Source organism: Salmo salar, chromosome ssa12, assembly GCF_905237065.1.
Source record: "Salmo salar chromosome ssa12, Ssal_v3.1, whole genome shotgun sequence".
NCBI classification, from domain to species: Eukaryota; Metazoa; Chordata; class Actinopteri; order Salmoniformes; family Salmonidae; genus Salmo; species Salmo salar.
This window is the reverse complement of record NC_059453.1, coordinates 22292282-22305471: the sequence shown is the minus strand read 5'-3', so window position 1 is coordinate 22305471 and position 13190 is coordinate 22292282. Positions and strand designations below refer to the sequence as shown.

The following is a 13190-nucleotide window of genomic DNA, read 5'->3' as shown; positions in this document are numbered from 1 at the left end:
CTGCAAGGCTTGTATTTTGCTAGGAACAACACAACCTCCATCTGTTGGGTTGTTTGTAGCAGGGACAGGTGTAGTGTTTACAGGGCTAACATTAGCACACCACTGACATGATAAAAGGCCTCGTTAATAAAAGGGTGTCAAACAGATACATAGGTTTCTGTGGAAGCCTTTCTAGCCTGGTCCCATATCTGTTTGTGCTTGCCAACTTGGTAAGACCGAACAGACAGGTCGGGAGCCAGGCTAGTTTTTTGTAGGAGTTCCACAATTCACATCAAACGCTTTTAAATCTCCAATAAAAGTTGTTGCCTAACAACAGTTGACAATGATAAAAGGTGTTGCCTAACAACAGTTTACAATAGAGACATATGTTTGTTGGTGCAATGCAATAGGCATCAGTGTGTTGTTCCAAGGAAGAAATGTGAACATGTTTATAGTGGAAAGGGACGGAGGCCTATTCCAAGTTGTCAGTTTGAATCAAAATAGTGAAAAAGCAGACACGCAACACAAAAAACATGATGGGACATGAGCTCCATATTTTCTCGCTATAGATGGCTATCACTCAGTCAAATCCTCAATCCAACGACTTAAAAATACTTAACCTCGGACAAAAAATAGCTAAAAAAGTTTCCTCAATTAATTCCACAGATAAAATGGCCACCTATAAATGTCACGCTGAAATAGCCCGACGAGCCGTCATGGCGATACTCTACACCTCAAGTAAACCCAAGTAAGACCTCACATCAAAAAGTATGCTGCCAGACACACACACACACAGATGCGCACAGACACACACACACATACGGATGCAGGCACACACGTCACCCCTCTCCTCACCACCTCTCCTGATGGAGAGGGCGTCTTGGCCACGTGGCACCTCCAAGTCAAGGTGCGCTGTCATATGGTGTAACTGGGTGTAACAACTGTTTCTTACATATACCACATGGCACAAATAATATAATATAACAGAATAAAATAGAATGGATCATTGGTGTAAAAGGATGAATCTATCATTTAAAAAAAGCTATAGTGAAAATGAAATAACACACGTAAAAAGATCTATTCATACTCCAAATAAATGAATACCAAAAATTCAACAGTTACATGTATAAACCGTTATTATCTGGCCAAAGCCTACGGGGGTTTTGTAGCTGTGTAACTACATCTTCGCATACGGTTGCGAATGAATCAGTTAGACCCATTTCATCACCAAAGAGAAAGCTGAAATCTGTGTTTACAAGCCAGGCATTTAATTATATAGTTTGTAGGATATATCACTTTGAAATCAAATCAACACACAACAACAAAAAATTGTATAAAAAGCAAAAACGAACCGGGATTATGAAAATCTATCTTGCCACAGCCAATGTATTTTTTTGCAGTTTAGCACTGTAGAGTCCTCGCATATGGTTGTGATAAAGTCCATTAGACCCGTTTTATCACTAAAGAGAAAGCTTAAATCTGTTCATTTCACACACGCGTTTTCAAGCCAGGCATTTAATTACATAGTTTGCCGGAGATATCCGTTTAAATGGAGTTAAGTTGTCTAGCAAAGACAAAAGCTGCTCTCTGGATCCACAGCTGTCAACGAGGCCCTTCGCTGGTCCGTTATTATTTACTAACACAACACACAACACCATCCGCCACCACAGCTTAGATATCCTAATAGCTGAAACACAGCTGAAATGCGTATGCTCAAAACCAGAGAGATATGGATGGAAGCCAGTGGTCAAACTAAAACAAGAGTGCACATCTCAGTCAATATGGTTCTTTAGTTCTTGAAATAAAACATATACTGTATTTAAAAATACATCAAATAAGTAGAACTGACTGGAGAAACACTGCCATACAACAAGAAAAATACACCTTGGCACAAATACATAGCCTGCTATGTGCCCCCATGTTGGGCCCCCGTGTTAAGCCCTTCCTCTGCCATGCTCTCTCTAGGCACAGAGGAAAGCCAGGGCATAGGTGGAACAAGGTGACGTGTCTAACCAGCTTTCTCACAGAGAATTATGTAGGAATAGACACATTCAATTCAATTATATTAATAACTTTAAGAGCAGAGACTGTGCGCCAAAGATGGTGGTTAAATTAAAATACTTCACTCAGGCCATTTACCATTGAAAAAAAAATGGTCAGTTCCTGTCTACTTAAGCTGTGATAGCATGAGTCTGGTCTACTTAGTTCATTGACTTCCATTGAAACAGAAAAAACGAGAGAGTGCGATGTCTCTCTTCCTCTTCCATCTCTGCTGTGCGCAAAGTAGAGAATCCCGCACATGCGAAGAAGCTTCAGACCTTTAGCTGTCGGGAAGAGGGTTCCAGAAAACATGGATCTGCAGCCACTCCGTAACTTTAATTAATAAGCCATACTAAATGCTTTTTAGTGCTTTATAAATGATTGTAATGCATATAATGCTTAGAATTTGCAATGCTTATAAATGTTTATAAATGCACTATTACTACTAATTTATTGATCGTATATTTATTACTATGTATAAATAGTTGATGCATGCTGACTAGTTAAATTAAAATAATATTTTATATTATAAAGTTATTATAAAGTGTTACCATAAAATCTTTCTGTCATTCAGCCCAAATTTACTATATGTATTTCACAAAAGCATGTATTCACTAATCTTGATATACAAAAGCCAAAACATTGACCTTTAAATTGTTTAATAATGCTTATTAATGAAAGTTATTGTAAAACGTTACCCCAAACTACAGTCCTTATATCTCATTCAGTAGGGCATTTACAGTTTTTGTTTCACAGCAGCAGCCTAACTGATCTTGATAAGAGAAAGCCAAACATTTATCTGACCTTTTACAAACTGTACAATCTGTCGTTGTAGCCTACACGTATTTACATCCACACACAGCAGTAGCACATATCCTCTAATCTTGATAAGCGAAAGCCAAAACATTTGTCTGACCTTTGACCCAGGTGGGAGTTGGGTAAATCCAGCCCCTGACATGGGATAGGTCCTCATTACTCCAGCTGGTAGGTTAGCTCCGGATGATACATCTGGATAAATGTGGAGGAAACAGGAACGACAGGACCATGAAACACATGGGATTGAGGAAGTTATGTTGTGTTAATTCTTGACTGTGAAGAAACCAGAAAATCACAATGACCTATGTTAAAATGTTGTCATGCTATCCTAGTTTTGCTTGTTATGTTTGTATCATGGCTGTTCTTGAAATTAAAGGACCAGTCTACTTCACAAGCTCACCTTAAAAATAAAAAATAAAGAATATTGGCTCTGATAAGAAAATACCACCTTTCTATTATTTAATTATTATTATTATTATTATTATTATTATTATTATTTTATTTAACCTTTATTTAACTAGGCACGCCAGTTAAGAACAAATTCCTATTTACAATGACGGCATACCCCGGCCAAACCCAGACGACGCTGGGCCAATTGTGCGCCGTCCTATGGGACTCCCAATCATGGCCGGATGTGATACAGCCTGGAATCGAACCAGGGACTGTAGGGACACCTCTTGCACTGAGATGCAGTGCCTTAGACCAGTGCGACACTCAGGAGCCCAAAAAGAAGTTGTACTCTCAAAATACTGTAATCTTTATTGAAAAGAAACTATAAACCCCAGACAAATAGTGTAAAAAAACAAGTTTCACAATTAGTAATAGTAATTTACATCGATATTACAAGTTTTATTTGTGTTTTATAAGTACTATATTGAGATGATATCAACACATCAAGTTAGCTCGATCTGCTCCCTACTCCCTAGATCGAAAAATCCAAAATGAGACCCATGCCATGCACCCTGCAGTCTAAAAATAGCAGCAGTTCCACCCCCATCTACCACATATCTACCACATATCACATATTTCCCCTCTTAGAAACACCACAACATTGACCTTCAACCTCCAACCCGAAGTCTTTGAGACACAGACACACACTCCAACCTACCTTGATTGGCGGTGGAAGAGTAAGCCATGGAGTTATTCACCCCGACGTTGTTTAGGCATCCTTCAGACGACCCGGCGGGACCGTAGTGGACGGCTCCGGCTGTGATTGTAGCACTGCTGACAGAACCGGACGCCACGAGAGGCTTGTTTTAGTTTCCTGACTAACTGATTGAGTGATCTGACTACCTGCACTGCTCTGTCCTCCCTGGCTAGTCTATCTTGCTGACTAACGGAAAAGTAAACGTATGAAAGAAAATTAAATAAAGAATGTTGCACACTCTATATACAGTATATCCCAATGATTTAATGGGTATTAATTACACCAATGTTTTGGGCATTATGGCCCTTCTGCAGGGACGCTACCGGAGACTAGTTTTAGATTTCTGACAGACTGACTGTCCCTCGACTGTCCATGCCTGGCTCTTGTTATATCTTGTGACGGGGGACCTCAAGTCTCATATTCAAAAGCCATTAAGACTGTATATGGAACACAAGTGTAAAATCAAATGCCTCGGCTGTCCGGGGATATTTACTTTGGGAATAACGGAGGAGATCAGAATAAGGTGAAGACATGACTTAAGGGTCACAAGAGTATGACGATTAAACTTACAAAACAAGGACAGAAACTAATACATTAAGTAACTTATAAAGCATGTATAAACAGGTATCATGGCTTAATCATTAAAGTTATTACAATTTTGTAGCCTATATCTGACTGAAAAGTACCCTAAGAACAAACTTTCAGTGAAGCACATGCTACACAGCTGCTACACAACACAAAAATGTACTACATTTAGGAAACGTTTTTGATAATACTTTGCAATAAGGTACACTTTCTAAAGCATTTCTCATTATGTTATTAATGATTTATAATGCATTTACAAACGATTAAATAACCAGTAATGTAGTTATAAACCCTTTAAACTCTATATGAACGGTACCCTATTGTAAGGAGTGTTTTCCTTATATCTCAAACCCACAGTGGAGCACGCGTTACACAAAATGTCAAAACAAGATCAAAACAGAACACATTTAAGAAATTGTTTTAGCCTATACCGTATCTAACTGACAGGCTCCCTCAATACTGTACTTCACAACACACGGTATGAGCGGAGCACGTTACACATTACTCATTTGTTGTCAGTCACTCCCTATTCCTAGACAGGAAGCAGAAAGCCGTTTCTAGATCACACAGAAGCATATCAACGTGCTGTCTAATCGACTTGACCTCCCTATAACTCATCCCTATAACTCACCCTTCAGAGTACAGCAAGCGGTTCTGCAGGTGTAGTTTACCTTTCACGTGCTGGTCCCAGTCCTGAAAAACACACATCCAACCAAACCCAGTCAGATAGATAGACCCTGACTCACTGAACGCTAACCCCTACCTCAGTGCACCCACTTTGAGCACAACGACATTCCCCCCCTGTGTGTCTGGCCCTGATCATGGGTGGCTGGACTATAATTAAAGGGGCAACGACTTAGCGCGGAGAGCAACTGCTTCTGGAGCAGCTACAGTTAGCCTGGTTTCAGATCTGTTTGTGCTGTATAGCCAACTTGTCCTGCCAATGGGATATATGAGTCCCAAAAGTGTTGGCTAGACCACACAAACAGATCTGGGACCAGGCTAACTGTAGTTGGCTCTGTGGTGTAATGATGTTACAGCCTGCACACCACAGTAAAACTAAACTGTTCCTCACACCCCCAATCGAGGAAGAGGCCATTTACAGTTCAGTTCACACACACGAATGAACTAGTAGTTGTTGAGCAAATGATCTATTACAGAGCTTAACATTAGAAAGAGCAAGATGCTAAAGGGATTGAGTTCAATATTCACACCATAGAATTAGGAATTAGTATACTAGAATCTTCATAAACCTTCTTATGATGGGATAAAGGTCAGCCATTTTGGTCAGGAAGTTGATCAACCATGGTTTGCCAGTGTTGTGATAAGATATTGTGTAAAATAATGAATTTGAAGAATTTATCTGCACTGTGTTTGTTAGCTAGCTAGCCAGCCAGTTTTGATTCCAATAATTATTCAAATGAACTGCCAATATGCCAACATTCCATTCAAACAATGCAGTCAACCCACAGCCATACACTGGCTGAAATCAGTTGATGATAGGACTTAGACAAGTTGTAAATGCAACAAGTACTGATTGTATCATATAATAGCACTCACAGCATTCCAAGAAAACTAAAATTGAGACATTAATGGTCTGTTTACATATATTTTTGTCACGCCCTGATCTGCTTCAACTGTCCTTGTGCTTGTCTCCACCCCCCTCCAGGTGTCGCCCCTCTTCCCAATTATCCCCTGTGTATTTATACCTGTGTTTTCTGTCTGTTTGTTGCCAGTTCGTCTTGTTCGTTCAAGCTAACCAGCGTTTTCCTGTCAGCTCCTATCGTTTCCCAGCCTCTCTTTCCCCGTCCTCCTGGTTTTTGATCTCTGCTTGTCCTGACCCTGTACCCGCCTCCCTGACCTCTCTGCCTGTCCCGGACCCTGTGTTTGCCTGCCGTCCTGTACCGCTGCTCCACCTCTGGATTACTGAACTCTGCCTGTCCCTGACCCTGAGTCCGCCTGCCATCCTGTACCTTGGCCTTACCCTGATTCTTCGACCCCTGCCTGCCTTGACCTGTCTTTGCCTGCCCCTGTTGCGGCAATAAATATTGTTACCTCGACAGTCTGCGCCTGGGTCTTACCTTGATTCCTGATAGTATGAACTGGCCATGACTGACCCAGCAGACCTGGACCAGCTCCACCACGCCATCTCCTCCCAAGGAGCCGCCATTGGTAGGCACCAGGAGTTACTTCGCGGTATGATGGAGGGGTTTTAGGCCACGGCCGAACGTCACGACCAAGCATTGGACACTCATCGCTTTAACCATCCGAATCGATGGTCGGCTACGGGAATGTAGGAGGGAGAAGAGGTTCGATTGCGGTCCCAATCGCTCACTCAGGGATCCCACCTTGCAGCTGATAAACTCCAGATGTCCCCGAAAGGATCCGTGCTTACCCGAGTCCCTCCAAGAGCCTCCGGAGACTGCCGATTCACCTCTTCCCGAGCCGACACAGCTCGGCAGGGCTGGCTGCCTCCAGCCGAGCGCGAACGCAGACTTGCGACCCAGAGTTGTCTGCATTGCGGTACTGCTGGTCATTTTGTGTCTACTTGTCCCTTCAAGAGAGCTAGCTCATTCGTTGGAGTGAGTACACTGGTGGGTCTGAGAGATAATTGTTCTTCTCCCCTTACTCGCCCCCCTCTCTATGCCACCCTGCTGTGGGGCGACCAGTCCAAGTCTCTCCAGGTGCTTATCGACTCGGGGGCCGATGTGAGTCTCATGGACAATACCCTGGCGTCCGAGCTGGGCATCCCCACTCAACCCTTCCCCATTCCCATGGGTGTTAGAGTGCCAGACAGGCGCTTGATAGGCTGGGTCACCCACCAGCCACCCCCGTCAGCCTACGAGTGTTGGGAACCACAGCGAGGCTATCCAATTCCTGCTGGTTGAGTTGCTGCAGGTTCCCGTGGTATTGGGATTCTCTTGGCTCCAGTGACACAATCCCTCCATTGTGGGCTGGAGCCATTGTGGGCTGGAGCCCATCCTGCCACACTGGTTGCCTGAAGTCAGCTCTGCCTGCATCTTCCTGGGGGCTTGGAAATTGCCCTGGACCTCTCCGCAAGCTCCACAGAGTACCAGGACCTCCGGGATGGGTTCAGTAAGACCCGGGCCACTGCGCTTCCGCAGCACCGACCGGTATCCAAGGAAGTCAAGTCTGAGGCACTGGCATGTCGCTTTAGGGCCGTGGCTACACCCCCGGAAGCCGAGACCTGTCCCCCCCGCTCCAAGATCACTAGCCCCTCTCCTGTTTGTCCTCTGTTGCCCTGTACCCTCCATATTTTTCCTGCCTTTTCGGTGTCTAGAGTCAAAACCATGTCTGACTGCCCATTGTCTTCTGTTTCTAGGCCCATCCCTCTCCCCCGTGTCATCGATGGCCAGCCAGCGTACACAGTGAGACGCTTCCTGTGGGTTCGACCACGGGGCAGGGGTTTCCAGTACCTGGTTGACTGGGAGGGTTATGGCCCGGAGGAGAGGTGCTGGGTTCCCGCTAAAGACATCTTGGACCCGGCCCTCATCACCAACTTTCACTGCTGGCACCCCAGTCAACCAGGTATCCGCCCAGGTGGAACGCCAGGTGGCATCCCTAGAGGTGGGGGGGTACTATCACGCCCTGATCTGTTTCACTTGTCCTCGTGCTTGTCTCCACCCCCCCAGGTGTCGCCCCTCTTCCCAATTATGTCCTGTGTATTTATATCTGTGTTCTCTGTTTGTTTGTTGCCAGTTCGTCTTGTTCGCTCAAGCTAACCAGCATTTCCCTGTCAGCTCCTATCGTTTCCCAGCCTCTCTTTCCTCGTCCTCCTGGTTTTTGATCTCTGTTTGTCCTGACCCTGTACCCGCCTGCCTGACCTCTCTGCCTGTCCCGGACCCTGAGTCCGCCTGCCGTCCTGTACCTTGGCCTTACCCTGGATCTTCGACCTATGCCTGCCTTGACCTGTCTTTGCCTGCCCTTGTTGCGACAATCAACATTGTTACCTCGACAGTCTGCGCCTGGGTCTTACCTTGATTCCTGATCATTTTAGAGGGTATTTATACAGACAATTGGTATAAAACCCGTATAAACTGTATTTATAATAATATGACAATATTTTAGGTTGACAATAATTCTATTACACAATTTCCGATATATCACACGCCTTACTTTTATTTTCCTGCATAATTAAAATCAGGATTATGCCTCTACTGCCAATCATTCCAATCAGACTGGTTTGGATATCTCCCTGACCAATATGGCTGCAATTTTCACTTCATTCTGGAACTTTGAGGGTTTATGACATAGCCCCTCTAGTAATTTAATAGGATCTCTATGTTTCACACACTACAGTAAATTAAAATTGAAAGGTATTGATGATATATGTTCACTAGAATAAAACCATGTTATCCCACATCGTCTATGCCTGCATCTCAGTTTCAAAGAGCAATACATTCTGATAGGAGTGTCACCAAGCTTGTTCAATGTAAGTAAGTATTTCTCTAGTCTAGACTTTACAGGAAGTTACATATTTCTCCACAGGAAGTGACATACTGCCCACAGGAAATTATATAATCCCCGTCCAGTGAGCTCCACCCACCTTGAGGTTATAGACCTTCTTCTCACAGATGGTGCACTGGTGGGGCAGGTGGGATGGCGTCACAGCATGGAAGTCATTCAGCTGGTGAGGTTGGAGTTGTACAGAACCACCTGTAGACAGGATCTCCTCTCCCCCCTGCAGGGGCTGCTTGTGGTATCCCACAAACCCCTTGGTGCCACCCATTCCTGCTCCGAACGAGGAAGTAACTCCCCCACCGCCAGAATTTAACTTGGGGTCAGAGGTTGGCTCCTCTGGATTGTACAGTTCCTCTCTGGAACGGAATGGCTGCCCAGTCCCCATCCATACTGTGGCAGTATTAGAAACCATGTCCAACCCTTTTCCCATGTGGCTCATGTGAGCTGGGCTTTTCCACTGCTGCTCATTAAAAGCGTTCTTGTTCTGATCATGTTGATTCCCAACACCGAACCCAGCCTGTTGTTGTTGACTCTGACCGTTTTGTCCATAGAAGTCAATCTGAAAGCCTTGGTTTGTACTCTTTGCCTGAGTCATGATCGGCACGTACTGTCCTTGTCCCTCTCCAGCTTCACTCAAAGCCACCGACGTCCCCCCTATGAAGCCATACTGGAGATGCCTATCCGTATCTGAAGGGTATGTTGAGCCAGCTTTCTTGCCGTAGTCTGATCCACCATGCTGGTTGGCCTGTTGCTGCTGCTGTTGGTTCCCAGAAACACCCCCACCTCCGTAATGGTTCAGCCTCACATTACCATGATTCTGGTTGAATCCAGCCCCTACCAAAGTCCCCAGGGCAGAGTTGGGGGGTGGCGGCGGTGGCGGCGGTGGCGGCGGTGGAGGCAGTTGGAAGGCTAGGGCACTGGAGTGGAAACCACCACCAACTGCTTGGGTATTATTGACCATGGCCGAGGCGCGGAGCTGGTTGAAGAAGGGCTGGGACATGGCCACATTGGCGAGGACCTGATTGAGGGAGAAGATAGATGAAAAAACATAAGTCTCGAAAACAGCAGAGAGTTATTTGAAAAGTGTGTGAAAATAAAAGTTTGCATTTCAGAATAAAATTCCCAGATATGTAAATACAAGAAAACCAACCAACCCTGTTACAGACTTGATTGAGGAAACTGTATGACACTGTAAGTATTTCAAAATAAAAGCTTACATTCCAAAGTACCCAAAAAAATACAGGCAAACCAATCAATTCTGTAACAGACCTGATTGAGGATGCTGGCTGCGTTTGCAGAGTTTGCATTGCCCCCCACAGCACTCTGGGCCAGTTTAAGGCGGTGGAAGGTGAGCTGGGCCTGGAGCTGGGCTAGCTGGATGCTGGCGGGTGTCAAGAGGAGCTGTGTGTTCTGGTGGGTCCCACCCCCACCACTCAGCTGGCCCGGGCCACCACCCACTGGCTGGGGCTTGTTATCATTGCCGTCGGACACGCTGGTGCTAAAAACAAACAGGGAAAAGATGGATGAGAAAATGTAAACAACCGTAGCTATAAAACACAGCTTTTAATCACAGGTTCGGGTCCCACTGATTAAAATGAATAAATAAATACATTATGTAGCCTTAACATTTAGCTTCTGTGGAGGAACTACAATTGGTATCAGGATCATAGACCATTGCATTATAGAGGAATCAGTAGCAGTAACAGCTTGTTTCGCACCAAGCATGGTTAAACGAGACAACAACGTTTTCCAACCAGCTGTAGACATGAACACTTATCCACATACCCACATACCCACATACCCACCACACAACCCCAGACCCTTCCCGGATGCAAACGCATTTGACTGGGCCCTGTCCTTTCGTGTTCTGATGAATGTGCTCACATGCTGGCTAAATTTAGTATCTTGCACTATCAATCAAATCATCTATAGAACCCCATGACTTGACACAGCCCAACCCGACCAACCATCACCCCCGATCCAACACTCTAGAACTAGAAGGCGAGAGACCAACTGGATTAGGGGTGGGCAAGGTCCCAAGAGAAAGTTGTTTTAGACATTGATGGACACGGCAGCCATGTTGTTTTCTCACATACATGAAGGTCTATAGCCCCGCATAAGGGACATTTTGTTTGTGAAACGTAACAACACAGCTTCTTCACAGGGTTAGTGTCTGCTGGGTTCCAATTCTGAAATATGGACAAGAGATTAATATAGATATTTAGATCGTTGTGGTTTTGTTCGGGACATGGAGAAGCAACTGAATCTTTGTGAGGATTAGCACCTCTTGGTTTGTGGTGCTACTGGCTTGTAGAGTGGTCATATGGTCTTACGAAGATGTACGTTTCCACATCATAAAGTCATCACGTCAGTGCTGTCGCTAAATTAGACATCAGGTATATTATAGACCACGGAGTTGATTTTGTTATTGAGATTTTACCATTTTAACAACCGATTTGAACGATCATATGCCATCATTATTTCATAGATTATTCAAATAATATCTTTCCATAGTATTAGGCTACTCTTTATTTTACAAAATAGTCTAACATCATACACAGTTATAGTGTACCTGCAACTTACATGTTTTAGAGACATCTTGATATTAGCATACCGTATTACACACTTCTGATAGTGACCTAATTCAAACTTGGGCAATTAACCGCTATGACTTAACGGTCACAAGATGACCTCATATTGACATCCTCATACAGTATTACTGTGTATATCATATCACTATGACTTTGGTCTTACGGTCACATGTTACTGTATAACATCATCATACTTTGTTTGCACCATGGCACCAGAGCTTTGTGTTAAATTACATACTAGCTTGTACTGAGGCTAAGACTTTAGGACCCCACAGCAGCTGCCCTTTTAATTGCCTGTCTGTCTTTCCATCCTGGCAACACCACCACACGCTAACTCTGTAGTTAGTAGTATACGTAGCCATCTTTAAAAGACCTGCTTTACGGCCTGCACGCTGTAAAACCACACAAACAACAACTGCCCCGGTTGCCCCTCGTCGTCCTTCTGTTAGCTGAGATTGAAGTGCCAGTAATGTCACAATGATACCCTCTGTCTCAGTCAGAACAGACCAGACTATAGGCCTAGCTGCCCAGATCAGATGAAGCTGTTTATGTCATGTCACCCAGTAAACGGATAAAGACTGTGATTGTCACAGTATAGGTGGATAAGCAGGGTGACTTGTGCTAGAGCATAGGACAATATGAGAGGTGATTTATAAATACAGGTTTATTAAGGAAGCAAAAAGATTGAATAATTTAAATACTTTGCAGCATATTGTTGTCTTTCCACAAGATGCTTTGAGCACCAATACCAATATGTACTTTATTTAAAAGCTATGTAAGTAAGTGTTGAACTAGATCTCTTGGACACTTGACAGGGCAGTCAGCCCCCTGTGCTGCATGTTGTACACACTCTTATCAGTACAAGTACGCTGATGGATCATATAAACACTGCCGCAGCCGATGACTCGCTGCTAAAAATACTAGTCTCTCATCTGTTCTGACACACAGCCCTTAATAGACAAATATGGCCTCGGCTCTTACTGAGGCAGCTGGCTCTGAGTAGAGCAGACCTGGGTCCAAATAGTATTTGGTTCATTCAAATACTTTAGCTGCTCTTGATTGAGCTGGCATAATGGGACCAGTGGAATAGTCCCAAAAGTTCAAACACTGCCCACCTGGCATTCAGGGCAAAGCTCAATCAAACGGCTAAAGTATTTTAAATACAGAAAGTACTATTTGAACCGAGGTGTGGCACGCTGAGTGCTGCTAGCCAGGCCACTTCAGACCTGTTCAGATCTTGTAATACGAAACAGATTTAGTAGTAGAGGTATAGATCCATGGATGAGTCTCAAATGGCACTTTATTTTCTATATACTACTACTTTTTACTATGGGCCCTCTTCAGGAGTAGTTTTCTACATTTATTTTATTTTATTTAACCTTTATTTAACTAGGCAAGTCAATTAAGAACATATTCTTATTTACAATGACGGCCTACACATAGGGAATAGGGTGCCATTTAAGACGTAACCTAGGTGTCAAGTCGTCCCGGACAGTAATTTATTAATTAAAATCAGGTGGTGGGATATTGGAGCGTGGTATGATAAGCCA

At 44.1% G+C, this 13190-nt stretch overlaps 1 protein-coding gene across 3 annotated transcripts in view; it reads right to left on the bottom strand.

The window, feature by feature from the left end:
• LOC106564483 (RNA-binding protein 20) overlaps positions 1-13190 on the bottom strand; it is a 69760-nt gene that overhangs the window by 15886 nt on the left and 40684 nt on the right. For 2 of the 3 annotated variants that reach the window (XM_045691040.1, XM_045691042.1), the window contains exons 2-6: positions 10319-10547; positions 9135-10067; positions 5199-5260; positions 3944-4059; positions 2936-3027 (exon numbers count right to left, since the gene is read on the bottom strand). In XM_045691040.1, the coding sequence (XP_045546996.1) occupies positions 2936-3027; positions 3944-4059; positions 5199-5260; positions 9135-10067; positions 10319-10547 (1432 nt within the window). The remainder of the gene's footprint in view (positions 1-2935; positions 3028-3943; positions 4060-5198; positions 5261-9134; positions 10068-10318; positions 10548-13190) is intronic. The other variant, XM_045691041.1, reaches the window with a different exon arrangement.